This window comes from Marmota monax, unplaced genomic scaffold (assembly GCF_021218885.2).
Source record: "Marmota monax isolate L192 unplaced genomic scaffold, Marmota_monax_Labrador192_F-V1.1 WCK01_AAM20220418_F8-fsc00088, whole genome shotgun sequence".
Taxonomy (NCBI): domain Eukaryota; kingdom Metazoa; phylum Chordata; class Mammalia; order Rodentia; family Sciuridae; genus Marmota; species Marmota monax.
The window spans coordinates 6,023,210-6,050,518 of record NW_026694492.1 but is presented as its reverse complement, the minus strand read 5'-3'; the positions used below and the strand labels follow the sequence as shown (position 1 = coordinate 6,050,518).

The following is a 27,309-nucleotide window of genomic DNA, read 5'->3' as shown; positions in this document are numbered from 1 at the left end:
AGCCTTTGGCTTCTAAACTATGCATACCTGTTACTAAAACAAGGTTTTATTAAGATGAACTGAGTATTGAATAGGATTTCCATTATCAACTGTGAACTATCAAAAACTGAATTGTGATTTACCAAACAGTGATCACCAAGGGGTTCTTCTTTCGTTTCAGGGGAGAAAGTGGGTGGTTACCAGTGAACAAATGTATCCTTTATTTCTCTGCATTGAGAAATAATTTTCTTTTTTTTCCCTTTACAACCCTTCCAACTTACTTTTTGTGCCCTAAAGATTCCAGACCAAAATCATGGTCCCTTTGAGTCTATCTTCATTTGATCCTGGTAAGTCCAAGATGAGATAAATTTCTCCAAATTATGCAATCTTGGGCTGTCACTTAGCCTTTCTGTATCTCCATTTTCTCATTTGAAAAGTTGAGAATTAGGACTGGGGAAGCTTATATGCGCTTATCTTTCCAGTGTCCTAGTACTCTGCAGTCTGATCCCCGATTCTGCTGACCTCAGGGCAACAGTGCACTGCTGTCTGAGAGTGTCTAATATTTAGTGTCTTGCTTAAAATTAAAGAAATGTTCTTCCATTCCTTGACTTCCCCACCAAATTAGGTTTGTCTGGGGACTCACATTCATGTCTAACTGGTGACCTATGCACAAGGAGACTGGTCCTTTGAATGTCCTTGCTGTAGCTCCACAGTCAGGTGCCTGACATCAGGGTCAGACAGATGGCACAGTGGTCACAGTAAGCACTGCTAGGCACACAGCACTTTCCCAATGATCAAGGGCACAACAATGGAGGAACCACAGAAGTTAATCATCAAATATGGGAAAGAAACTCTGGATGTGGGAGAAATTCTTGACATTACCTTTAACCCTGTCTCCTGGGATCTACATGTCTGTACACTGGGGGTCTAGCATCAAGCAAGCTGCCAAATGTTAGTTGTTTTTCTTTCATCTTCTGCAACTTAATTGATTATTTGTGTTGGTGTCATGGACAGAATTGGGAGCCTTATGGTGATATTTATTCCCGTAGGTGAACGTGGGCTCTGCTCTAAATATTCTATAAAGGGGAACGTTGCTGACAAAAGAATGTCCTTACCCTAGAACCAACAAAATGAGGTCAATGCAAAAGCCAAGGGGTGTGGACCTATAGTGAGTCAAGTAAGAGGCCCCTGTGGTAAATCTTCCCAACTCAGTGCACTTGACTCTGCAAGCCTGGGAGCTATGGGAAAGCCAGCAAACTCTGGTTACTGACAGCTGCCTTTCTAATCAGGACACACAGAAGCCACCATGTCTTTTGGTTTAGATGGTGGCTATATAGGTTAATCTTTGAAACAATCTTTAAAAACAAAGAGATCTTGTACGATTCACTAGAGGCTGCTTTTCTCAGTGTTGGAACTGCAGGTCAAGGGCATAACCAACAATACAACAATAGTAAAGGCTACTATATGTTGAGCACTTACTATGCACTGAAAATTGGGATAAATGCTTTACCCACATATTGCATCTAATTTTTTTGAATAGGAGGGGAATGTGAACTACAAATGAAAAAATTTATCAAGTCTGAGTATTGTGGTTAACCAAACAGGACGGCTTAGAATTTTCTTCACCAGATTTGTCTTAATAAAGGGGAATGTGGTCTTTAGGTATCACCTTCAAGAAATCCTGTCTAGAATTAGGGATGACCTCTAAGTCCTTCTGGTTCTGGAGATAAGTCCATTTCCCCCACTATTTTGAGTTCCTGTTAAATACAGCTGAAATGATGGTGGGGGAAGGAGAAGGTCCTGTCACTCCTAAGATGGAAAAAGCATTCAGTGAGATTAAACAACAACAACAAACCTCTCAGAACTTAAAAAACAAACAAAGCTTTAAATTGAGATGAAATAAAATTTAAATAGTCTGCCTTGGAACAATGAACTGTTTTTAGGGATCCTGGGTTTTTTTTGTTCCTTCAATCTGCATGGTTCAAAATGTCTATGTATTTATATTTAGTAAAAACTAATAGGTACATTGGGATTGAAACTCCAGAGTCAGAACCTGGCGCGAGGAATATGGGCATTAAATCACTCAGCTGTAACCAACTGAACTAAGTGCTCAGGAACAGCCAACTACGCATTTCTGTCAGTTATCAATCTCTCCGTGATTCTAACCCAGCGCAGCCTGAGAACAGCAGGATTGTCTTCTTTAAAGTGACAGGGAACATACCACTGAACTTCAGAATGTTTTAAATATCTTCCCTCATAGTTTCTTCATATATGGAATTGTTTTAGTTTCCTGTTTCAAAACTTCTATTCCTACTTCTTCCCATTTATGTAGATGACGGCCATACATGATAAGTCATGTCACAGTAGGTACCGTGTTTGAACCTGAATGTTTTTCTTTCACTTTCTTTCTTTAACCTCTGGATCTATCCAGCTGCTCTGAATAGCTCCCTGAAGCTTTAGGACCACGCAGAACATGAACATAAGGATCATGTCTTTCCTTATTGTATTTGGCTTAATTTTAGGCATGATCTTACTTTCCCAAAGAGGGGCAGTGAACTGACAACTGAATACAGCAATTATTTTTCATGGTATTTGTGATATTGCAAGCAATCTAGATGAGATTTCTGGAAAAGAATAAACTCTCCCACTCAAACATATAACAAATGTGCTTGACTGGCATTTGGAAAGAAACTTATTAAAATTTAACATCAACTTGGCCAGACTTTGGGCTGAACTGGAAGAACAAAGTGCTGCTCAGTAAGAAGTCAGGGGTGGGGGTGATACAATTTCTACTCCTAAGGCTGAAATAATGAAAAGGAGAATGGCCAACTAATTCCTCCATGGCAAGCCTACATAATCTCAAATTCCAAGGACTATTTAGTACTAAGACTTGCCACTGCACAATGGCTTTCTCTTTTGAAATACTTAACTTATAGGCATATAGATCTGATTTCAGGGGAACTAGGGAATATTCAGTGTCTACAAGTGTCTCAAAACAAACAAACAGCAGGACCCTGAAATGCTCTCACCTTACCATTATCCACAGGGGGTGGCCTGGCTGACCTTCAGCCTTCCTCTCTAGCCCTGCTGGTTCTCAAAGTCTCCAGATGTACAACATGGTCACCCCAGCATAGTGTAGACAGGACAACATAGCAACATCTAAACAGTCTTTTTCTTCCTTCAGTGTCCCAGGCTCTTCAACTGACTCAATTGCCTCTGTAGGCTGAGAAGATGGTTTGGGACTATGGGAAACACCAGGCCTAGGCTGCAATGCCCTTGCAGATGTGGCAACATTGTTATTATCTGCCATAATCACATCCATGTCAAGAGATGCAATGCCACCCACGCCATAGGCTTTCTTTGTGATAGTGAAAGATGACCTGCATTATATGCCACTCACCCCAGAGAGACCACCCTGCTGCAGAAGGACCATATGGATGAGTGAGGACTTCATTAGATGCATTTCTTATAAAAATAGTCATGAGGGGATTCATCATGATTTTTCTCGGTTTGTCATGAAACATCAAAGTTACCCAGAACCTTGAACACATCAAGTACAGATGCAACACACACAAGCAAAGCTAATTCAATAGGATTCCTAGCAAATTATTAAACTCCGTGGTTGTGGGGCAGGGGAATGGTTTCAGGGAGAGGGAGAGACATGACAGGGGGTGGGGGAGCAACAGGGAGAGAGGGGGAGGGGAAGGGAGCCAGAGAGGGAGATATGCAAACCAATTTTTTGTTTCCATTTTGAAGAGTCTGATCCCACCAGCAAAACAGATTCTGCCCCAATTGGCCTGAGGCCTCTGATTACAAGGACTGTATCTGAGCAGAGCTGCAGAAACTATAGCTCTAGTCCTCATCAACAAGGGAGGCAGTTTATTATTAAAATACAAACATGAAAATACTTCAAACCATTCTGTTAGCAGCATACTTCCAAATGCAACATTCCCTTTATCAACTGAGCTTAAATTATGTGGCTTCAATGCATCTGTCCTGCCAAGTCTGCTAAGACCATTCAAAGAGCAATGCAAAAGGGGGAGCAGACATCTTTCCTTTTAAGTGGCAGACCGAGCCTTGTAAGTCTCTGGGGTTCTACTCTGAAGACTATTCAATTTGATTTGGGGCACTTTTTAAACAGCCGTTTGGCACTTTCCATTCCGAGTTCTTAGGCACAGTGTGACAGAGTCAGCTTGGTGAGCCCTTCCCCATGCATTCGATATAGCAGCTGAAACTCAGCAGGCAGCTGGTGGGACTCCTGCCACTTGGTGGTAAATTTGGTTCCTTTTTTGTCATAGTAATGGTACGGAAGATCTTCCCTTGTGTTGGGGTCAAATCCAAAAGGCCAAAATCCATACAAGTGGATCTCTTCACATATGGCTGACGCAAGGGTGTACATAAGAATACCTGTGCTCAATCGTTTGGGCGACAAGTGTTTGTTTTTCCAGTACCTGCAGAACAATAAGTACACAGTGGATTCAGAGGCCAGTGTCAAGGCTTCAATCTGGTGGGTCAGTCGTACTGGGCTGGGAGATGGATTTGTTTAGACAGTTTAAGTTACATGGATAAATCCACCTCCCAACCCAGTCACCCTGGCCTTCCCCCTTCCAATTGAAATTTAAAATTCACTAAAATTAAACATGAGGGGAGCCAAAGGATGAGTTTATAAAGAGATAGTCTGGCAGAAGACGTGGCTTCTAGTTCTCCATTTTGGAAGTGATTGTGACTTTAGGTAAATAGTTCTTGCCCTTTATATTTCAGTTGGTTCATCTTTGAACCTGAGAGTTGGGCTCTATTATCTCTGAACGTACATCCTGGTAAATAGGGATTGCCCAAGTCTATGCCTGTTATAGTTGTTGTAATTATTAATAGGACCCCCTTTCTCTCCAAGGAAAAGTTCTGGTTTGGACTATTAATTATGGAATCACCCTACCTTTCAGAGATGCACCCTTTTATTAGATGTATCAGCTTATTAGATTCCTCTTTCAATGAGAGGTTAACTAGAGATCTTAAATTTGGAAGACTTTAGGGGCTATAGGATGAGAATAATCTGTTACAGAATGAAAATCCTTAAGATTCCCTGGTTACCAGATTTTTCCAGAACCCACTCTAATTTGTAGTAATATTTGGTGCTCTGTTGGGACACTTTGGCTTCTTATATAGGGGGAATCAGCATTAGGCAATTTGCTCAGATGATTTAAAAGGAAAAAAAATCCAACAATTAATCTTGCTTTCTAACATACCCTGGATTAGTGGCTCTCAATTCCAACTGCATATTTGAATCATCTGGAGAATTACTACAAAACCCCAACTGCCTGGTCCCTTCCTCCCTTTCCACCAGAAAAAAAAAATTGTATTAGATGCTCTTGGGGTAGAACCCAGGTAACAGTATTTTTAAAAGCTCTTCAAGTAATTCTTATGTACAACCAGTACTGAAAACCACCAGGTTAGAGGAAAGTACAGCTGCTCTGGCCAGTTCATCAAATCATAAGAGATAACAAGGAGCTCATAAAATATTTTTCACAGGTTTTTATATTCCAATATCAAATTACAAAGGCAGATAATACAATTTGTGATTTATTTAGGTGGTTTGCTGGCCTTGGACATCTACAAAAATATCTAAACTATCTAAACATCAAACAAAAGGGGCAATTTTGAGCCAACTACACCTTCTTTAAAAATCATTTGCTTTGTGTACTTTAGCCAGTGGTAAATTCTTGATTCCTGGTGTTTTCCATGACTTCTCAGTAAGCTTCCCACCAAGAGGGGAAAAGGGAACAGAGGAGGGAGACTGATGAAACACCAATCTCTCCATTTGACACTGGGCTACCAGCTGGAGGGTAGACGGAATTTTTTAACTAGAATGATTCATTCATTGATTAAGAAAGATAAGAGTTTTCCATAAAGTACTAAAACAACTAAGGATGACTCCCACCCCCAAGAGGTTACAGTACTGATTTGCCATCTGGTGGGGTATGAGTTAAATGCAATAAAATATACACACCTGTTGACATGCTGCATTATATTTCCAGGCCAAGCCAATTGGACCTTTAACTGACCTCTGTGTTCAACAAAAAAGTCAACTAACGTTCTGGTAACAGTTGCTGAAGTGTGGAAGAAAAACGCAGGGATCCAAAGAATGGCCCCATCAAGCTTTTTTAAGCTGAGGAAAAAGTTGTTACGGTCCTGTATGGTCAAAAGATTGTTGTAATATTTTTCCAGGATGCTGGGGTTGAAGGTGGTAAGGTTGGTTTTCCTTCCAACATCTCTCTGGAAAGCCTCCGTAGGGGCGAAATTGCAACGAAAAACAAAATCTGATTTATCTATTTCTTGTCCACACTGGCTCCCTGTCAGGATCCCACTATTTCCAACCACAGCACAAATATTATAATGCTTATTCAGAATGGGTGACACATCTGGAAGCAGTGACCGGAAGTTATTGCTAATAGAGAAAACATATTTATGGCTGGAATAATCATAGTGCATCAGTTGTCCGATCCGAACACTATTCTTGGTCAAAGAAAAATTTTTTATTACATCGACATGCTGCAGAATTTCTTGCCTAAAATAAAAAGAAATTTATTAAATGCATTCCATTCAAAAGAACCGAGTTTCCATCTTATGTCTTATGCTGCCATTTCATTCAGACAAGAATCTCAAGTACATTGAATTCAAGGGTTACACATTCATAATTGTGGTCTTTGAAGGGAGGGCTGCTTCAGAATATATAGGAATGTTGCAATCTTTCAGTCAGGTTTGGAATGTAATCCTTTGAGGTTTGTAAATGCAACTTGCAGTTTTAGCTGCAAGTTCTTGGTTTTCTGATCTACTTGAGGAATGTTATTTGACCAGGAAGGAGGCATATGCCAAACTGTGTCAGAAAATACAGGGAGACAATTTACACAGGCCCCAAAGAGCTTACTTTAGTGCACAAACATTGGTGACTTAAGAGTTTGTAACTAGGGACTACTTGTTTGCTATTGGATTGCAATGTTTAAGAATATCAAATATCACTGGTGTCCAAATAAAAGCCAAAGAGATATGAGTCAGTACAACACTATCTATTATTAAAATATGAAAATGGGAGTAGCAATGGATGTAGTTGAATATTTAATAGAAATGAGATGATAATCTCATTGAGACCCCTTGAATAATGAAACAGGATATTTTCCTGCTTGATTATGTAAAAACAGAATTTAGTGGGATATATCAAATCCTTAGAAACAGAGTCTAATGTAACACTGAAAATATGTGTATATTTGAAGAATAAGGAGCATAAGACAGGAGTGAGACATAAAATGAACTTCAGGTTGTTTTCCTATTAATCTTTAAGTAAACTTGTTTCCTTTTAAATGCAAACTCATTAAAATATTTAAGAGACCACTAATGCCTTACTTTGCTGCTAGATTTTCCAGTACTAAGAAATCACACTGAAAATCCAGTCTTTTTGCTTAAAAATATCAGGAATGAAATGAGATGTTTTGAAACTTGCTTGGACTTTTATTTTTAAAAAACTACTTCATTATTCAAAGTATAGAGCAACATCAACTGACATCTCCAATCCAAAACTTCCAAAGTGATCAGTACTGTTTTACTGATTATAAAGCTGATATAAAGGCAAGGAAAGTTTAAAATGATACTGGTAAAAATTAAAGGTTACCTAATAAGTGGATTGAAAGGAGGGAAGTTTTGAAAAAGAAATGCCCTTCTGATTGGTCATTAGGGTCACATGACCTAGTGGGTTAGGAATGTTTTTATTGAGTAATATATGTGTTTTGGGAAAAGGTATATAATGTGTTCTATCCTTGAAAATTTTGGGGGTTATTTATAAAATGAATATTAGATTAAAACCCCAAAAGTTTTTAAAAAGCACCCCAAAAGTTTTACAAAATCACTTAAGGGGTTTTAATATTACTCAAATTTCCTGAACTAATTTTTGATTAAACATAAATATTTAAAAATATGTAACAATAGTCATGATTATATGTCAATTTTTTTGAATAAACATTTTCCTGACACCATGGATATTTACTGGATATGTTTTAATTTTGCCAGATTACACATTTTTAAAAAGAGCAGTAACTAAAAATGGTATCATCAAAACAACTCCCTAAACAGACTAGTCTGTAAAAATAAGAATTCACACCCTTCATGAATACACTAGATGGCTCACATTGCATCCAGCAGCATGATAATCCCACCAAAAGGAAGAAGCAATGACTTATGTGAGTTTCTAAGAGAAGACCAGAATCCCTGAGGAGAATAAGTAAATTTGAGTAAATCTCATTCCCTCATCCCATGTAAAATAACAACAAAAAACTTTTTCATATATAAAACGAGACTGCAACAATTAATAAGAATGATCTTAGACAGCTTTATAGTAAGTTAAAAGCTGTAAAATCTTAGTGAAAACAACTAGGCAAAATCACAACAATCCTAAATACCTGCATATATTTGGGCCCACCTCTTCATCAGGAATTTGATGGAGATGGATCATGCTATTTCCCGTGTGTCTCAATGAAATAATACAATTTTACTTTATTTTTCATTTTTTCCCCCAAATGAGGGAATGAAAATGCACTGGGCAGTCTTGAAATTAACTACGGGGGTTTCTTCTTCATTTTTTAAATGGCTGTCTAGCTTTGGTAATCCTAGCCAGACTTGTTAACTGCAAGTCATGGTGTTCTTTCAAGCCCAGGTGAGGGAGGATATTGGAAATATCTATTTTTTCCCCATTCGAATTGGTCATTCTGGTATTTCCTATTTAGAGAGGGCACTACACTCACTTAGAGGGTTACCAATAATGATTGTGCAGTTAGGCCAGGAAGACAGGGCAAATACACTGGGGGTGAGGGAGAGGGTGGAAGGCAGGTTTTTCTTGTTTGGGATTTGGATTTGTTTTTGTTTTGTTCTTGGAGCTTCGGAATTCAAAAGCACCTTTTAGATTGGTTCTTCCTCTCCTACCTTTGATGTAAAAACGCTGTCCGATTAAAGGTCCACTTAGAAGGTTTCTCTTGGAGTTCCTGGGTGAGAGAATTCGTAATGGGCACAAAGGACGGGTCTAGAAACTTCAGCGCAAACTGTGACCTGGAGAGGAGCATGAGTACAGACAAACGTGCTGGCCTCAGCTCGGGAAGCCGAAGTAGCCATTAAAGTCCAGCCAGCCGGGGCCGGGGGCAGCTGGCGCGCGCAGCGCATCCTTCTCACCCCAGAGCCCCTCTCATTTGTTCCACCCTCTGCTACTAGACACACCGGGTAGAAGGAAGGAAAACTAGGGAAACCCCTCTCCATTGTCCATCCCTCCGGGTGCGGGAGAGACCATAAAATGGCCGTCACGCAGTGAGCAGGGGCGGGAGCCGGGAGCAGGGCTGCAGCCGGCAGCGTGGCCAGGAGCAGGGAGTCAGCACCGCGGACAGCGGCCGCGCCGCTGCCAGTGCGACCCGCGACGCCCCCGCGGCCCGAAGGAATTGATTTTTGGAGAAAGGGCAGAGGAACTGGAGACTCGGGGGAAGAGTGCGGGAGGGGCTCCTGCCTTAACCTCTTCCTTCCCGAGCCTGTGTCTGATTTCACTGCCCACCCTTGACTGGGGACCCCCGGAGGCCGCCGCCAGCTCTGCTCCTGTGCCCAGGCGGGGCTTCTCTAGGCTCGCACCTCTGGCCCGGCTCGGACCACAGGTTGCAGCAGCCCGTCAGGAGGCCCGGCACAGGTAGGGGCGGGGGCTCTCCGAGAATCGTGGGGAGCCGCGCCTGGCGGCGACTTCGACCCAGGCGAGGGTAGGCGGCCCTTGGGAGGCCAGTTTCCCACAGGGGCGGGAGAATTGCAGAAATCGCTGAGCGAGGAGGGCGGCAGTGAGGGGAAAGGGCCGAGGGAGAAAGCCCTAGGGGCTTCAACAGAACAGACCCGCGCATCCTTTGATGGGGAGGAGGGAGGAGAGGAGGCGAGTGCGAGGAGAGTCGGCGCCTGCGCCATTAAATCGCCCGCACCGCCGGGAGCCCAGCCCGCGGAGTCTGCGGACCGCGAGCGGGGAGGGCGCTCACCTCGCGCCTGTCCATCTCGTGGATCACTCCCCCCACCGCCCCCCGGATGCTGCCTCCCTCCACCATCTTTCTCCTTAACACCCCACCCCCCATTTTTGAAATGGGGGAAGGGATGCCGAGGAAGAATACAAGAAATGCAATAATATCGATCAGGATTACGAGTTTTAGGGGCTTTGGGTTTAAAAAATAAAAGGGAGAAGGAAGAGAATCCGAGAGGGGAGTGGAGGACCACTCAGTTTGCTTGCCCAAAGTGTCTCAGATAAGCCCCAACACCCGTCTCTGACCTTACCCCGACACACCGTAAACTAGACACATAGCCCAGGGCGCTCAGGTAGAGGCCCGCACTCACCGGAATCCCGCGTGGAACATGTACATTCGGGGCGCCCCTGGGCTGGCGTACTTGGGAGTGGTGAAGATGTTCTCCTTTTTCAGGGACACGTAGCTGATGAGCGATAAAATCAGGAGGGCGACGCTGAGCATGACCAGCCCCAGCACACTGGCGACCCGGGCCATTTTGCAATTTCTCATCCCGTGCAGGGCTGGGATCAGGGAAACCAGGGAAATCGGTCCATTGAGCGGCCAGCAGCTCGCTGGCGTGTCAGTGAGTGTGTGTGTATGTGTGTGTGTGCGTGCGTGCGCGTGTATGTGTGTGTGTGTGCTCGGGCGCGTGTGAGCTTGTGTGGCGGGGGAGGGGGAACCCGGGCAGCCGAGCAGCGGAACGCCGGGGGTGGGGGCGGGCGTGAGTCGCTGGAGTAGCGGGACCCCCAGGGCCAGAGCCAGCGGGGCCCAAGCTGAGCAGGAAGATGGAGGGGCTGCGCGGCGGCGTGGCGATGAAGCGCGCCGCGCTGTGCGTCTCTGGCCGCCGGCTCAGGCTCCCCCGCGCGTTTCCAGCGAGGCTGCCATCTCCACCGCCGCCTGCAAGATAAATGTGATTGGAATAATGTTACAGTTCGATCTAAGCACAGGATTTAATTAATGAACTCTAATCTCCCAAATAACGGGGGGGGGGGGCGGGGTGCAGGAGAGGGAGGGAAGAAGGGGAGGTGGTGGAGGGAGGGATGTGAGGCTAGAAGGCTTCAGCCCACGCCTATGGCCTCCCTGGCTGAGGGTATCCATGAGGAGGTAGTGGTAAGGAGACAGACACCCAAAGTTAGTGTAATGGACCATTCATTACTTTATAAAATATATCATGGAACAAGGGGGTAAATAACTGAATTTGCTGTTCGGAGGATAAACACCAGCTGGTTGCTTTCCAGAAATGCAGGAAGAGTGTTTTTTAGGATGACAAATGTTTAAAAGCTTTTCTTACCACCCCCAGCCCCATTGACCAGCACCTGCCAAGGCACCTCAGTCAGGAAGTCCCAACAGCAGCTGGGCTGGTCTGCTTTGGTAGCAGTTAAAACCCTGAAATTTTCTAGAATGTCTCCTTGATGATCCCCTTTCTATGCCCACCACATAGCTTATCTCTAAAAGGTGGATACTGCGTAGCAAGTTGTGAGGTGAGTGGTGAGTGTAGTGGAGGCCTGGCTCCCTCTCTTCTGTCCCATGCACCCAGAAGGTGAACAAGCTTGCCTGAGTTGACCAGATCTGGAGCATTAGCCCTGATTGAAGGATCCATTGCACCCCTTTCATACCCACCCCTATGATCAGTCTCCTGGCTTTGCTGGGTGGTCTGAGTTGCCCAGAAGCTGAGGACATTATAAATGCACAAGATCTCTTTTTCAGGATCCCAAGAAACAGGTTAAAGAGGCTACCTCTGAGGGTGGTAGGAAAACTCACTTACAATTTGTATTGCTTGACCTTAAATTTATTTTAGCATATTAATTCATATGTTATCTTTTTAATATTCATTGAAAATACAGATTAATCCATTTTTAGTCACATTGGGTGCTGAGGAGAAGCTCACATCATGTATTTTAGCTCTGCCCCTTGCAACTAGTATGGCTTCTTCCACCCTATTTACCCTTGGTTGGTCCTCAAATTTTCATCAATAAGCACTAATGAAAGAAGCTGGAGGTGAGAAGTTGGCCTTCAAGAGCCTTTTCCCATTAAACAAGAAGAGATATTTTCAAGGGAGTTAGGATTTCTTTCTCTCCTGAAAGTCTTGCCTTATGGATTTGGGTGGACTTACGTTACGTCAGGGGACTGTAAATTCTCCAAAAGGGTAATCTCCTAGATTGTAAGCTCCTGCAGAGCAGGGACCATGTCTTCTTGGCCAGTACTGACTCATATAGAGGGCATGTTTCCTACATGTTTGAGGACCAGATGAGCTTCCTTGTGAAGCATATCTCTGCTTGGTTGTAGACAGTGAGTGGCAAGTAGACTGCTTCTATTTCCAGTGACAAAGGGGGTCACTTAATACCCATTAAAGATATTTATGTCAAAATAAAAATGTGGGTCAGGAGGACACAGATAATCTTCTTTTCCCTGTGGGGCTTTTTCATTATTTAAAACATTTTTGAAAAGTGCATGCCTCAATATGATGAGTACTTGAGTGGAATTTTTAAAGTAACTACCATGTTTTTTGTTAGAAGATCACATGAGTATAAATGTCCAAAGGAGTAAGATCGTATAAGAGTTATCTAAGAATTAAAAATGTTGGAGGAAAAAAAAGGTCAAGGTAACATGCCACGGGGATTCAGCCAAGGTAGTGGCTCTACTTTCAGGCTCTGGAGCTAGGCAGACCTTACCTACATGCTGCCTCTGGCATCTATGAGCTACCTGACCTTGGGTGAGCTATCAACTTCTCTGTTTTTGGCTTCTCATTTATAGAACCAGGATAAAAAAATCTCAGAATTTGGAGTGAGATTAAATACCCTGGCCTGTGACCCCATAAATGCCCTTCTATAAAACATACCAAGGAAAAACATACTTGGGTAAAGTATTTTCCTACAAAGAATGGTGAAGATCAAGATCAAGATCAGTTTCCTCTAAAAAACAGTGTTCTGGGCTTCCCTGGGACCTAAAATATGAATTTGCTGTACCTAGATTTTAAAAAATTGATATGCTACTTCTACTTAGCACACCTCTGTGCACCTTTTAAAGGAAGTTCTAGTAGGATGATTCCTATATTGCATATGGTTCATTGAAGGTCACATGATATAAAGGAACCAAATTAGCCAGAAAATAAACAGGCAGGCAGGAATTCTTATTACATGTACCAGGCTTATCTGTGATTGCTCAGTAATTACCAGGGGGATAATCCTGATGGTGGTACTTCAAAGAGTAACTGGAGCTGCTGGATAAGGGGTTTTCCAGACCCGGGATTAAAGCTATTTAATAAACTAAAAAATAATTAGGATCTTTTTACAAAATACCACTTATCAAATTTTACTAGCATCAGCCCTGTGTGTAAGTATAGGAGGGGAAAAAAAAAAACCAGCAATGAAAATTCCCTTGGCTTTAATATTTTCTAGAGGATTTGTTATTTTGGACACAGTATTAACTTTCCCTTGCCCACCCCTATGAGTGCCCACTTTTTGCAACATGCTCTGTTATTCTGTGTCCCTTCACCAACCCATACCTACCAAGAACAATTTCCAGGTACATTGGGGGCGGAAGGCCAGGAAAGTTGGTGTCTTTTATTAGAAACAACATTGTGTGTTCTTTTATTCATTCGTCTCTATTTTCTTTCATAAATCCACTAAATAAAATGTGCTGATTATCAAAAACTACAGTACGCATACTGGGGGGTTATAAAGTCAACTTTGACCTCATGATCTTGTGGGGGAGAAGAATATAAACAACAGAAGACTGATGAAAGAACTAAACAATGACCTCTGTCAGCACAAGATCAGTGGAATTCTTCAGGGGGCAACATTTGGGTTAGGTCTTAAAGCATAAACAGGACTTATTAGATAGAGGATTTTAGAAAAGGGTAGCCCAGGTAGAGACAGAGAAGGTTTGCTGAACAGCAGGAAGTTTGTGATGAATGCCCCAAAGAAGAGCAGAGAAAGGGAGTTGGGGTCAGACTGAGAAAGGCCTGTCGGACAGGAAGACATCCAGTGGTGGAGATGGCCAGTGTGTTGGTCAGCTTTGTATTCGTGTGTTCAAAACATCTGATAAGATTAACTTAGAGGAGGGAAAGTTTACTTTGTCTTATGGTTTCAGAGATTTAGACCATGATCACTGAATTCATCACTTTGTGTTCAAGGTGGGACAGAACATCATGGTGGAAGGGCATGGTAGAGAGAAGCTGCTTGACTCATGGTGGCAGGAAGCAGAGAGAGAGAACAGAAGGGGCCACAGGGAAGATGCACTCTTCTAGGGCATGTCCCCAGTGACCCACACCCTCCAGCCACATCCCACCTGCCTACAGTTACCACCCACCTAGTCCACTTAAACTAGGATGGACTGATCAGGTTCCAGCTCTCATAATCTAATCATTTCACCTCCTGCATTAACACAGGAGCTTGTGGGAGACACTTCATATCTAAACCATAATAGCTGGTATCTTTAGCAATACTGCTCAGGACTGTCCAAAGTTTGTAGAGAGCAATGAGTTCATGATGTGCCCTGAGTAGGAGAAGCAGCAGGAGTCACCCATGTGGATGTCAGAAGTCAGCTGTTGTGTCCATTAGCCCTCCAGCCTGATCACATGCATGCCTCAATTTATCAATGAATTTTCCATTATGGCACACTCCTGAATAAGGCATCAGGGAACTTTCAGGAGGGTAAGTAACCCTGGCCAGACAATATGGGGCTTGTAGAATAGAGAGGGCAGGGAGAGTCTATCAGGAAGCCGCTTTTTGGAACTCCGTGTTCCTGGAGGTCTTTCTGCATATTATTGACTTAATATCTGTTTCTAATAAGTCTAGCCATGGCCACTAAGAAAGAATCTTGGGGTCCTCTGGTTTTCCAATTCCTATTTCCCTACCAAAGGTAAGTACTTTATGAGTTCAGTGGTAAGAAAAGTCACTATGGCCAGAGGAATTGCCACCAAAGCTCTCAGAGGCTAGAAAGATGCTTGAAGTTTCCAGAGATGGAGACAATCAGAGAGGACAGGGCAGGCAGGGCAGCATGACTTCTAGCAGGATGACAGTGCGCAGGCAGAAGAGGGAAGGCTTGGTGGGGTCAAGGAGCAGATATACTTCCTTGGAGTAAAGTGAAAGGAGCCCAGGCACCCAGGCACCCAGAGCACGCTTGTGCCAGCACTCTTCTACACTATGTGGTGGTCCTGTTAGGAAGGCATGATATTTTTGCTTTACAGTTGAAGAAACTGATGTTGAAAGAGATTAGGGATTTGCTCAAGGTAAAGTCCCTCTAGCTCTAAAGCCACCTTCCACTCGCCCACACTGCTTGTGAGTGAGTCCTGGGATGGTGGCTGGACATAGAAGCAGGCCTGGGGAAGAGTAGAAGCACCAGCCTTTGCAGTGGGAGCCAGTTATTTCTGCTACTACTGGTGATGCTAACAATGCTGATGCCATCTAGCATTTGTTTTTCACTTGCTGTGTTTGTGTATTGTCCTAGGCAATTTCCATAACTGGTCTCATTCGATCTCTGTTTTGTGCCTTTGAAGACATATGGAGGGTCCCTGACTTAATGTTGGTTTGACCTACAGATTTTCAATTTGATCTGGTATTAAAACAATAGATATTCTATAGAATCCATACTTCAAATTTTGATTTTTGATCATGTCTCTGGCTAGCAACACCTGGTAAGACCCTCTCTGCTGAGAAGCAACAAACTGCATCTCCAGCCAATTAAGAGTGAACAACTGAGAAATCATGATGTACAGTGTTATCACTGTTTTGGGGTACAGATATTCAATATTCAATACTTTGTTCTAAAATGAGTTTTGTGTTAGATGACTTTACCCAGGTGTAGAATAATGGAAGTATTCTGAGCATGTTTAATATAGACTGAGCTAAATAAAGATGTTCAGTGGGTTGGGTGTATTATACTTTTCAGATGCATTTTTAACCTATGATTAATTTAATTTACAATGTGTTTATTGAAATGTAACTCTCTTTCTAAGTGAGGGAGCATCTGTAATGACTACTACCATTTCAAGAATAAAGAATCTGAGGCTCAGAGAGGTTAACTAACTTGCTAGAGTCACACAACTGGTGTGTTCCAAAGGAGAGATTGTCTTCACCATGTTTCACTGGTATTCCAGGGACCAGAAGAAGATGATCTTTAACTTTCTCCCATAGTCATTGTGTCTCAGGGATCCTAAGGAAAGGAGTGCACACCAGTTAGAGTGGAGGGGTAGGGGCAACCAAGGAAAGACCAGAGTGGTACCTCTGGTAAGCCTGGCTTGCTGTGAGGCCGAAGGAAGGTTGGGTAGGGCTGGAGCCCGGGAAGGGAGGGTGAGGACAGCTGGAAACAGCATTTTGTTTTCATTGCATCCTTTCAATGCCAGCAAAGCACCCAGAACAGAGGGTGCTCAGCATGAAAAGAAGGCTGGGAATCTCTCTGCTTTACAGTGACTCTGAAGTTCAGACCAGAGAAAAAGAAGTCTGGTCTCTAGAACCGATTACAGAGAAAGAACATCTGCTCCACTGGGATGCATGAGCTGCCTTGCCTGCTGAAGAGGTCATGGTTAATTAAATTAAGTAATTAGATTAAGTGAGGTTGATATTAATACACGCACATATATAAAACATAGGAGGGATGCACTGTGAACAGGAAAACTCCCCCCACCCTCTCTCAGCATCTCAGTTACCCTCCCTAGGGGCAGCACTCTTGCTGTCCAGAGATGCTCAATGCATCCTGTACCAGGCATATAAGTATGTATTTGCTTTATACATGTGGATGCTGGGACCAGTTTGAAATGATATTTACTTCAAGGATTTTGTCTGCATCTCTCCAAAAGACATTTTGCATAGCATTTTAACATTTCAGATGTTTGCAACGATTACATTTTCTAGAAGCTGAGGAATTACTCACTTTGCGCCTCCAGATGAATGCTTCTCTTAAAGCTCAGTGAAGTGTCTCTATGTGAAAGGAATACAAGAACTTCAAATAGTCTTTTTTTTCTTCATTGAATAAATAAAATATATTTGGAAAGCTGTTTTAAAGCTTCAAGGTTTTTGCACTCCAGTCCCTAGGAAATGGTTTGGAAGGAGCTATTATGTTCAATTGTGTTAATCTCCCAGGCCCTTGCATAGAGTTTCGACTTTTCAAATGTTTGCAGCGATTACTTCTTCTAGAAGCTAAGGTATTATACTTGGAGAAGCTACTTGAAAAATAATCTTACAGTTAACTTTTAAGCTATTCTTATGTCTATTGTGTCTCTTTATTGCACTGACTGCAGGTATAGAAAATCACCCACAGTTAGAGCAGCCAAATAGCATTACCTAGGTCCCATTGCGGGGGGTGGGGGTGGGGGGGTGTATTTTTAGCTCTCATCTTGAGTTTTTGGGCAGTTCTTGTACCTTATGCTCTGAAACTATAATTGTCAACAGCATATCTTTGAAAGTAGGAGAAAGGAACCACTGTTTTGTTTGTATATTATTATAACACATAAAATGGTAAAATTTTCATGTAATTTTGAAAAATGCACTGCCACTTGCTGATTTATTGATGAATACTGTTTCCATAGAGGAAATGATAGGAATTGTTGAAGGATGAACTGCCAAACAGCCTCTTCCCTGGGCTCTGGACCCCTGTCACAATTATAAGTACATACCTGTGGCTGAGATTTTTTTGTCTTTTGTTCATAGGGGATTCATAGAGGTTAGAAGTCACTGGACTTCCTAATATTGAAAAAAAATCATTTTCAATAAGAGCAAAAAAAAGAGCTATATGCTGTTTTATTTGTTCACCTGCACATTCCATCTCCAATCATGCTCACAGAAATGCTGTCTGATAACATTTTTTATTCCTTTCTTTAAATCTGGGAAAAAGATACCCAGGGAGGTTAAATAACTTGGCCATAGTCACGGTAGCTTTTTGAAAGGTAGAATTTATACATAGGACTGAAGGATCATAAAGTTATTTCTTTTTCACCAAACCTAGTGACATCCCATGTCAGAAGGTTAGGCTCTGTATACTGGGGCATGGAAGATGCTTCTTCAAAGAGCATTGTTCTCATTAAGCAAAGAGACAGGGATGCCACACTGATGTTAGCCCTGTACCCCTTTCCCTGCATACACAAGGAAGCTTAAACACAAGGAGAGTGGTTCCTCCATGGATGAGAATATCATTGTAAACTTGTGAAGAATCCTGTGTAGCTTTGTTTCAAAATCCTTTTCTGTTCTGTGGTTTTACATGCAAAAGGGTCTAAATCCTGGTGCAGGTGGTATAGGATGAGGCATGGCTGATTTTTGGGTATCTGTGCCTTGGCTTTGAGTAGGGCAGTTTTTCAACTGGTGGAAGTGGTTGGGTGGAGAGTAGTGAAGGAGGTGTGGGCAGATCAAGAATGTCATTAGCACCTTCTCTCTGATAGTAACCAGAGTAGAGCAAATGCCCCCAGGGCAGGCTCCACAGGGGAGAAGTAACTGATCCTCCCCAGGATATCTCTGATGCTCACGCTAGTTACCTGACACCTGACTTAACTCCTAGTTAGGAGTTTATCCACGTTTTAATTTTTGTTCTGAATTCAAGCTGATAATTAGAAAAAAAAAAAAAGACACTCAGCCATGAAGTCTACTATTTCCTTGATGAAAATTGTATTTCCTGTGTTTTTACCTACAGGAAATATCAAACCAAAAGTGAGTAAAAGCATGTTGTAATACTACTCTTTACATCTATGGTCATCTATGATTAAAGAAAGCCTCTCTGTTGGAACTTAGCAACTACAAACAGGTACTATTGCTCATCTGGGGAAGGGTAATTGAGAGGAGTGTTGTCATTTCTTGGAGAGACCTTGTATGACATGTCTTATGCAGGTGGGCATATCTGGGTACCCAAGTAGACCTCAGGGGGGTCACTGGATTGTACTGGTGGTTTTGGCTCAGATCTTGGACAATCCTTCCCCATCTGCCTAGAGAAGGAGGCTATTCTGATTTGTAGTACTACCTGTTCTCACAGATGTCTCTCAAGCTGTCCTGGCTCACTCTAGCTCTATAACCACACCATGGACAGCTAAATGGGGGACCTTATAATATTAAAATTGCCTTTTAACCTTTACAGTGGCATCTTTCTACTCTTTTTATATTTTGCTCCATGGCTGTTAGTAATTTTAAGCAGGATTTGCAAGACTCTGGCAATTGCATCTACTATAGATCTGGCGCAAGGCTGGCTGTGAAAAAGTAAGAGTTGCAAACAGTATTAGACCTTTAGATAGTAGCTGTGAGCACTTATCAAAGGATGCTGTCTTTGTGAGCTCAGTGTGGAAAGGGATGCTGGTTCCACGTGTAGGTCTTTACAGTTGATAATCACTATCTTTAGGGCCATCTTTTTTGGGGGGAAAAACATTTTATATTTTCTTACATTTTTTATAGCACTTCAGTCTTTTTTCAAAGTACTCTCACATCTATTATCCCATCTTGACCTCCCAAGGAAACTGTGAGTTGGGCATAGCAAGTATTTTTATCCTGATTTCACAGATAAGACACAAAGAGGTTAAATCACACAGTAAGGCAGAAGGAGACCGAGGCTAAACATCCCACATCTGATGTTAACGCTGCTAGTCTTTCTATGGAAACACACACCTCTCTTTTTATTCTCTTCCACTAGCTTCTACTGTTACCACTCTACTGAAATTGCTACCTTTAAAAAAATTTGTCTAACTTCCTTTTATTAGTTTATTTTGAATGACAAATAAAAATTGTATGTTGTTATCATGTACAGCATATCTTGAAGTCTGCAGACATTGTAGGATGGCTAAATGGGGCTAATGAATGGATGCTGTGATCACTGTCTTTAAAACTATGTTTCTCAACTCTACTTGCACAGTAGGTTTATCTAAGCCACTTAATTCATCATATCTATGGTCAAGTTCAACCTCAGACCAATGGAGTCAGGATCTTGGGGGTAGCTGTCATGCATCTGTGTGTTTTAATGATCTTCAAGGAATTCTAATGCACAGTGAGGATCAAAAACCATTGCTAGGGGCTGGGGTTGTGGCTCCGTGGTGAGGCGTTTGCCTGGCATGTGTGAGGCGCTGGGTTCGATCCTCAGCACCACATATAAAGAAATAAAATAAAAGTCCATTGACAACTAAAAATATATTTAAAAAAAAACATTGCTAGAAACTTACTAATGGTAACACTCATGTCAAATTAAATGACTTTTTTCCCCCTACAAACCTGGGACCATTTGACACTAATTTCTTCTTTAAACTCACTACTGTGTGGGTGTCTATTAAATGACACCCTTTGGATTCCCTGTTCTCTGATGCTGTCTTCCCTTTCATATTCTTGCTTACCACCTTTGTTTTGTTTTCCTGACTCAGCTTTCCTCTTTTCACTAGGTCACACAGAATGCAGGGAATTAGTGGAGAATTGTGCAAAGGAGTTGGGCATTGGAATGTAAGCTGTGGGAGAACAGGGCCTGTATTCCAATCATTGCTGCAGCTTCAGGATCTAGCACAGTGCCAGAGGCATGCTCAATAACTGCATACTCCTGAGCTGCATTTCAGTCTCCTTGTCTAATACCATCTCTGGTTATGCCACCATCTTCTCAAACCCAACCTGTTCAAAACTGAGCACATCCCCTTCCCTCCTCCTACAAAGTAACTCTTAAATATTCTTGTCCACCTCTCTGCTTCCAATAGCTTCATTCTTTTAGGTTTTTGGATCAGTTTTGACTCTTCCTTTCCATTCTCCTTCCCTGCATCTCCACTTAGCTGACCCTTCCCTGTCCCTGATCTCTGGGGAAGCAGTGCTAGGTTATGCCCTGGGCACTGGCTGGGTTCAGTAAGCCCACCCATCCATTGGCCAATTGTCTGCATGGTGACCTGGGAGAAAGGCTCCCAGTTTTCTCTAGAACATGATGGGAGGACACAGAGCATGTTGACTGGAAGGAGTGCAAAAATGTCCTTGTGAGTCAACTCACTTTGGCAGTACATGGCTTTCTAGATTCAGTTCCAGGTCCTATGAATCATTTAGAGAAGCTTAATTTTTCCTAGGTTCCTGACATGAGACTGTCCTGGTGACTCCCACCCATAATCAATTATATGAATATTAGTATAAATATTTCTTCCTATGAAAATAATATTTTTTCCAATTGTCTATTTCTTTCTTTTTGTACCATCTAATCAATTTCTTAACCACCAGATCTGAACCAATTAATAACTTCTTAGCAGATATATTTGATTATTATTAGCTCTTTCAACACATCCCTTTTGCCATCCCTTCTGCCTGGATTTTATAACTCTAGTTTGACCACCTGGAAAGCTTGGTTTGCCTTTTTGGAAATATTTCTTTTTTAAAAAAATGAGCTTAGGAAAGAAGAATGGTTCAGAGATAAGTTAACAGAATGGCTCAGGAGTGAGCTCACCTGGACTTGAATCCCTGGACCACTAAACTATCACGATGATGGTGAAGTAGGAAAAACGACTTTGTTCACTTTATTATTTCCTTTATTATTGACATCGCCAAGCAAACACCTTCCTGTTCTTCATTTCTACTCTCCAACAGTTCGGCACTTCTCTGTGGTCATCGATTGTATATTCTCCCATTATTTTGCATCTTAGACCGAAGCAATCTTTTGCATACTAAATTTCACAACTGGACCATTACATTCAAATTTGGCTGATCCACAGGCTTTGCATCTTTTCCTGGTTCCTCACAACAAAGACTCCTGATTGGCTCTGGGGCAGGCGCTGCTATCGGACTCCCCAAGAGGCATCTCTTGAAGAGCAATTCTTGATGAGTCCAACCCCAAGATGGCCATGTTCTCCCCACATCCCACTCTAGAGGGCAACATGAGCCCCTTCCGGCCAGTGAGACATGAAAGGAAGTGTCTGGAAGGATTTCTGAGAAGATGTCCTCAGTTTTAAAATAAGACCTGAGGAAGACCAACAATGCTTCTTATTTACCTGGAAATTGTCGTGCTTGCTGTGAGGTCTGGAATGGTGGCATTTTGTGACCACGAGAGAGAGAGATAAAAGAGGACAAAGCTAACACCAGTCCTGCCTGTCTGATGCCATCTCCTGGCTGTACCATCATCTTCTCAAACCCAAACTGTTCACAATTGATCACATCACTTTTCTTCCTCCTACAAAACAGCTCTAGTAAATGTTTCCCACCCACTCTTCCAATAGCCTCACCTCTCATAGTAAGTCCTGGAGGATGTCATGAATCATTGAACTAACTAATCCCGAAAAAACTCATTCTTACTGTTTAATCTAGTTAAGTCTGGGTTTAATTTGGCTAAAGCCATCCTGACATAGTGTCCAGGAACATAATTTAAGTTCTGATATTTATTTTTTCTAGAACCTGGTCCCTGGTCTGATTGATAGCCTGGAACTTCTTACTGAGAGACTTTTCCAATAGTAATAACAGAGCATAGGCACTCATTCCCTCACCACCCTGATCTGCTTCTCTGCCCCTGATCCTACTCAAGCTCAATAGGTTGAAAGGTCTCCAGTCTATCAAGAGAGGGAGAGGAAAATGGGAATCCCTGTCAAGGGAGCAGGACCAGCAGGGTGGAGGGCAAAGGAAGGAATAAGAGAATTCTGTGAGCATCACTGAGGCCTCTGGAAGCCAAGCCCATGCAGAAGCACGAGGGAGTTCAGTGCTCTGGTTCCTACAGACCTTCTCAACAGCCTGAAGGTAAGTGCCACCTTCCTGTCATGTCAGGGCAGAAACTGAGGCTCAAGGAGGCTAAGTAATGTGGTTTGTGCCATAAAGCATGAGGTTAGGGTTTCTTCTTGTGAGTCTCAGGTGTTTGAGATCCATGATAAGCTCATGTGATGTGTGTGAGCATTTTTCTGGGAGGGGTTTGTGATTCCTTGGAAAGTTTAAGGCTCACATAAGTAAATGATGGAGCTGAGGTTCAACCTCCTTCCATCTTACTCCTGAAGCCCAGTTTCTTGCTTCTACCTGTGTGGCTGCTGAGGGTTTAAGGGTCAGATCTCCTTCCCAATATAGCATTTTCTCTTATTATGGTGTTTCCTTCTGCTTAATCTATTTGTACTTCCCGTATCTTTTGTTGAGTGGGTACAAAATGTAATGACAGGGTTGTGGGTTAAATTTTGTCCTTCACAAAATGAAACGTTCATGTCCTAACCTCCAGTACATATAAATGCAACTCTGTTTGAAAATTAGGTCTTTTGCAGATGTAATGAAGTTAGGATGAGGTCATGTAGAATTAAGGAATCCAATGACTGGTGTCCTTATAAAAATTTGGACACAGAAACACAGAGGAAAGGAGGCCATGTGATGACAGAGACAGAGATTGGAGTCATGTGGCTACAAGCCAAAGAACACCAAGAACTGCCAGCCACCAGCAGAAGCCAGAAGAGAGGCCCAGAACAAGCGTTCTCTGACTCCAGAGGAAACTAACCCTGTCAGTTCTCTGATTTTCCATTTCTAGCTTCCAAAATTGTGAGAGAACACATTTCTCTTGTTTCAAGTCACCAGTTTGTGGTAATTTGTCATGGTAGTCTTAGAAAATGAATACACATAGTGCCACAGAGTAGAAAACTCTAAATAAGACAACAAATTCAGAGCTTTGCATCTGAAGCAGACATGGCCTTTAGACTCATCGGAAGAATGCTATGAGGTGTTGGTTTCTCCTTCTACGGACCCGCAAACTGGAACCTGAAAGCCACATAACTCACATACATTGCTCAGCTGCTAACTGGCAGAGCCAAAGGCAAACCCTTATAGGTCTGCACCTGTTGTCCATATTCCACAACAGCCCAAAGATGGGACAAAGACAGGGAGGGGGTAATGGTTGGCAGTGAGAGAAAAGATGGAAGGAAAGGAAATGGAGAGGGGTTGAGGAGAATGTGAGAATAAGACCCATGGGAGGAGATAAAGGAAAAGAGGAGGGAGAGAATTGGGGAGGGAATCTAAGATAGTAAGGCAGCTCCTGGGGCCGCTGGGTCCTGTCTTGACTCCTTAGAGGCCAGCTCTTCCCCACCCCCAATCCCCTTGCTGCTCTCTCTGTCCATCCTTTGGCCATGAAGTTGGTGTTCCATCTACCCCAGCTTTCCTCTCCTTCTTCCCTCTCTCCCTCTCTTTTTCTTTTTCTTCTTGTTGATCATGACTAAAGAGAAGTGCCTGGATGCACATGACAGGTGCAGTTCCCCTGGAGAGTGCACACCTGTGCATGGCTGTCTTCTCTACATTTCCATCTGCAGTAGGCGGGTGAACTCATCAGTTATGGGAGTGGTTTGGATGCTGTGAATGTCAGTCTACAGATGGGAGGGCTAGGAAGCCATGGTCCATCTTTGCATGAGCTCTTTTATATTTTAAATTCTTTATTTCTTCTAATTAGTTTTACATAACAGTATAATGCACTTTGACACATCATACATAGATGGAGTATAATTTCTCATTCTTCTGGTTGTACATGATGTGGAATCCCAAGGGTCGTATAGTTGTATATGTAGATAGGGTAATAATGTCTGCTTCATTCTACTGACCTTCCTACCCTCTCCCTCTCCCCTCCCTTCACTTCTCTCTACCTAATCTAAAATAACTCTATTCTTCCCTAGAGCCCTCTCCCCCATTGTGAATTAGCATCAGTATATCAGAGAAAACTTTCAGCCTTTGGATGCATGGATTTTTTTTTTCTTGATTGGACTATTGTGCTTACTCTTAGAGCAAACTGTTTGTAGAACCATATTTATTCTGCCCTCCTCTTCCCCTGTGGGAGGTCTAAATTCCAGAGAGCAGCCAGCCAGGTATTCTCTACTGTGATTCCAGGGGCTTCTGAGTCTGACTTCCAACCCTTATCTTAGCTGTAGACTCAGCTGTTTCCAGCCTGCCAGACCCTGTCAGCTAAGTGACGTGAAGCATCAACTTTGCTTCTTTTCCCTGGACCTTTGCTTAAAACTTCATGTTCCCAGTTTATTTCTCCAAACCATCTTTGAGCTCACCTGATTCCTATCCCTTCAGCCAATAAATACTTAATGGGACCATATTATGTGCCCAAGTAGTGCTCTGTGCCCTGGGGATCTAGTGATGAATGGTACAGACAGGGCCCAACTCTCCTGGTGCTAATATTGTTCAAGTGACAGTGATGAGTAAACAAGGTCATTTCATGGGGAGCCACTTGTCACGTAGTAAATGTCAGAGGAGATGTGATAGTGAAAATTCAGGGAAAGCCTCTCTGAGGACACAAGAGCACAGGGTCAGCCAGGTACTTCCAGGAAGAGGGAAGAATTGCGAGATCCCAGGGGTGGGTCTTAGCTTGGTACGTTGGAGGTACAGAAAGGTTGGTGGTTGGAGTATAGTGAGGGATGGCCATTATTCTAGATTTGGACTTTATTCTAGTTGCAGTGGGAGCCCTTGTATGATCTTAAGTAGCAGAGCAGCAGGTTTAGAGTCACAGTTTTGGAAGCCACTGTGTGAAGAATTGTTTTTGGCTGGGCACGGGAGAGATTGATGGCTGATGAGAGGAAGGCAAGAAAAGAATCAGGGAGAATGGTTAGAAGCCCACTATAATGGATAAGAAGTTTTTGATTGAACAAGGTGAAAAAGTCTATGCCCTCATGGGGCTTGAAGTATTGTTTTGGTTGGGGGGCTAGGTGAATAAACTGGAGATTCTGAGAAAGTGTGTGTTCTAATAGGAAAGCTTACAACCCAGTACATTACTGGTTTCCATTACACCTCCTGGTGCAGTGGGGAGAGCAGTTCATAAGGACATTGACTTGGCAAGTGGTCCAGGGCTCAGCCATTGAAAACCATCTAGTGGGAAGGAAAGATCCTTGCTTCACTGAGCATGTGCAGACATTTACCTTCCATCAATGCAATCAAGATGCCCAGAGTGGCTCTGGAAGACCATAATCACCCTGCTAGGGAAGGGGTAGAGGTTTGAACTGAGGTCTGTGTTGCTAAAGACCAGGTTCTTCCCACACCCCATGTCTTGACCGCCTTTTGTCTCCTTTCTCTGAGCTTTCATGATGCTTCTTGTCTATATATTACTTTGTTGGCATGACCTACATTGTCCTCATACTTCATTTGGCTTTTGATATACATATGCCTTGACTATCAAGGGAGATATTTAATCCTTTGCAGTAAAGTGTTGCTTTTTACTTTTAATAACCTATGTGGCACTGGTACACCTTAACTGCTTAATAGGTATTATTCAGTATCTATCATTAATTCCTACACTCAACTCAGAGATGAGAGTCTAGTTTCCTTTTCTAGCAAGAAAAGATAACTCAGTCTGAATCTTGGGATGATACAGTTGAAACAACCAAACTGGGCATTTGAAGAGAGTTTAATAAAGATGTTGGGGTTCATGAAGCCTGTAAGGAATGATAAAGTACTGGGGGGCTAACAAGGGGTAGCTATTACTTGTCACATGAAGAGCAGAAGAACCTAGAGAGAATATACCATAAAGATGACAAACCGTGGAAGGTGTGGCCTTCAGTAGAGGATGGCAAAGAAACACTATTCTGAGCCTTTGATCTCCAGCTGGGGTTTTGCATTGGCTTGACCCAAATTAAAATCAGGTGGTAAGGAACTCCCTTGAAGAAGTCCAGACCCAGACCCACATCCTGGGGCACAAAGCAAAGTGGATGGGAGCGGAGAGTGGCTTTGGAGTGCAAACATAAGAGAGATGTCACAGGAATCTCGCCTCTTCCAATATTTCTTCCTTTTGGAGGTTAGACTCAGGAATTACAGGGACTGTGTTTCATTAGAATCAGAGTCAAGTCATCAGCGTGCCCATCATCATCATCATCATCATCATCATCATCATTTTCATCTTCATTCTTATTTACACAAAAGGAATCCACATAGTTCAACATAATTGGATGCATCTTGGCAGAGCCAGGATCACATCCCAAGCTTTTGGGCTCTGATTCAGTATTTTTGCACCAGCAATCCCTGACATCTCCCTAGCCACACCTGTTCCTTGCCATATGGGTGACTCATTTTCATCTTCATAAGTTAACCCACCTTCATGATGGGTAGCTCACCACAGAGGACCCCTGCCCAGAATCCCCGAGCATGCACACCCTGCAGCTGGTGATTATTTCGTATTTGTACCACCTGCGCCACCATTCTAAAGCCTCTGGGAATGGGAGCCCAAGAGCCACACCCAGTCCTGATGAAATTCTGAGTGGGGAGACTGTAACTAACAACCAAGAATCACCTGATCCAAATGGTCTCTCCTTTCAGCAGGACACAGTGTTCTGTTGCCATGTCTGCTGCCAGCAAAGGCTCTTCTCAGGGCATGTGCAAGATGTTCTTGGCAGGCAAAGGCCCCAAGAGCTGTGAGA

At 42.8% G+C, this 27,309-nt stretch overlaps 1 protein-coding gene across 1 annotated transcript; it reads right to left on the bottom strand.

Moving 5' to 3' along the window:
• Window positions 1–999: 999 nt before the first annotated feature.
• St8sia3 (ST8 alpha-N-acetyl-neuraminide alpha-2,8-sialyltransferase 3) lies at window positions 1,000–26,847 on the bottom strand. The gene is made up of 5 exons (XM_046419473.2): window positions 26,709–26,847; window positions 10,366–10,882; window positions 8,944–9,066; window positions 5,984–6,541; window positions 1,000–4,430 (listed from the first exon to the last, which is right to left on the bottom strand). Exons 1-5 carry the CDS (start codon window positions 26,845–26,847, stop codon window positions 4,148–4,150), a joined length of 1,620 nt encoding a protein of 539 aa, XP_046275429.1. The 3' UTR covers window positions 1,000–4,147.
• Between the last annotated feature and the right edge of the window lie 462 nt (window positions 26,848–27,309).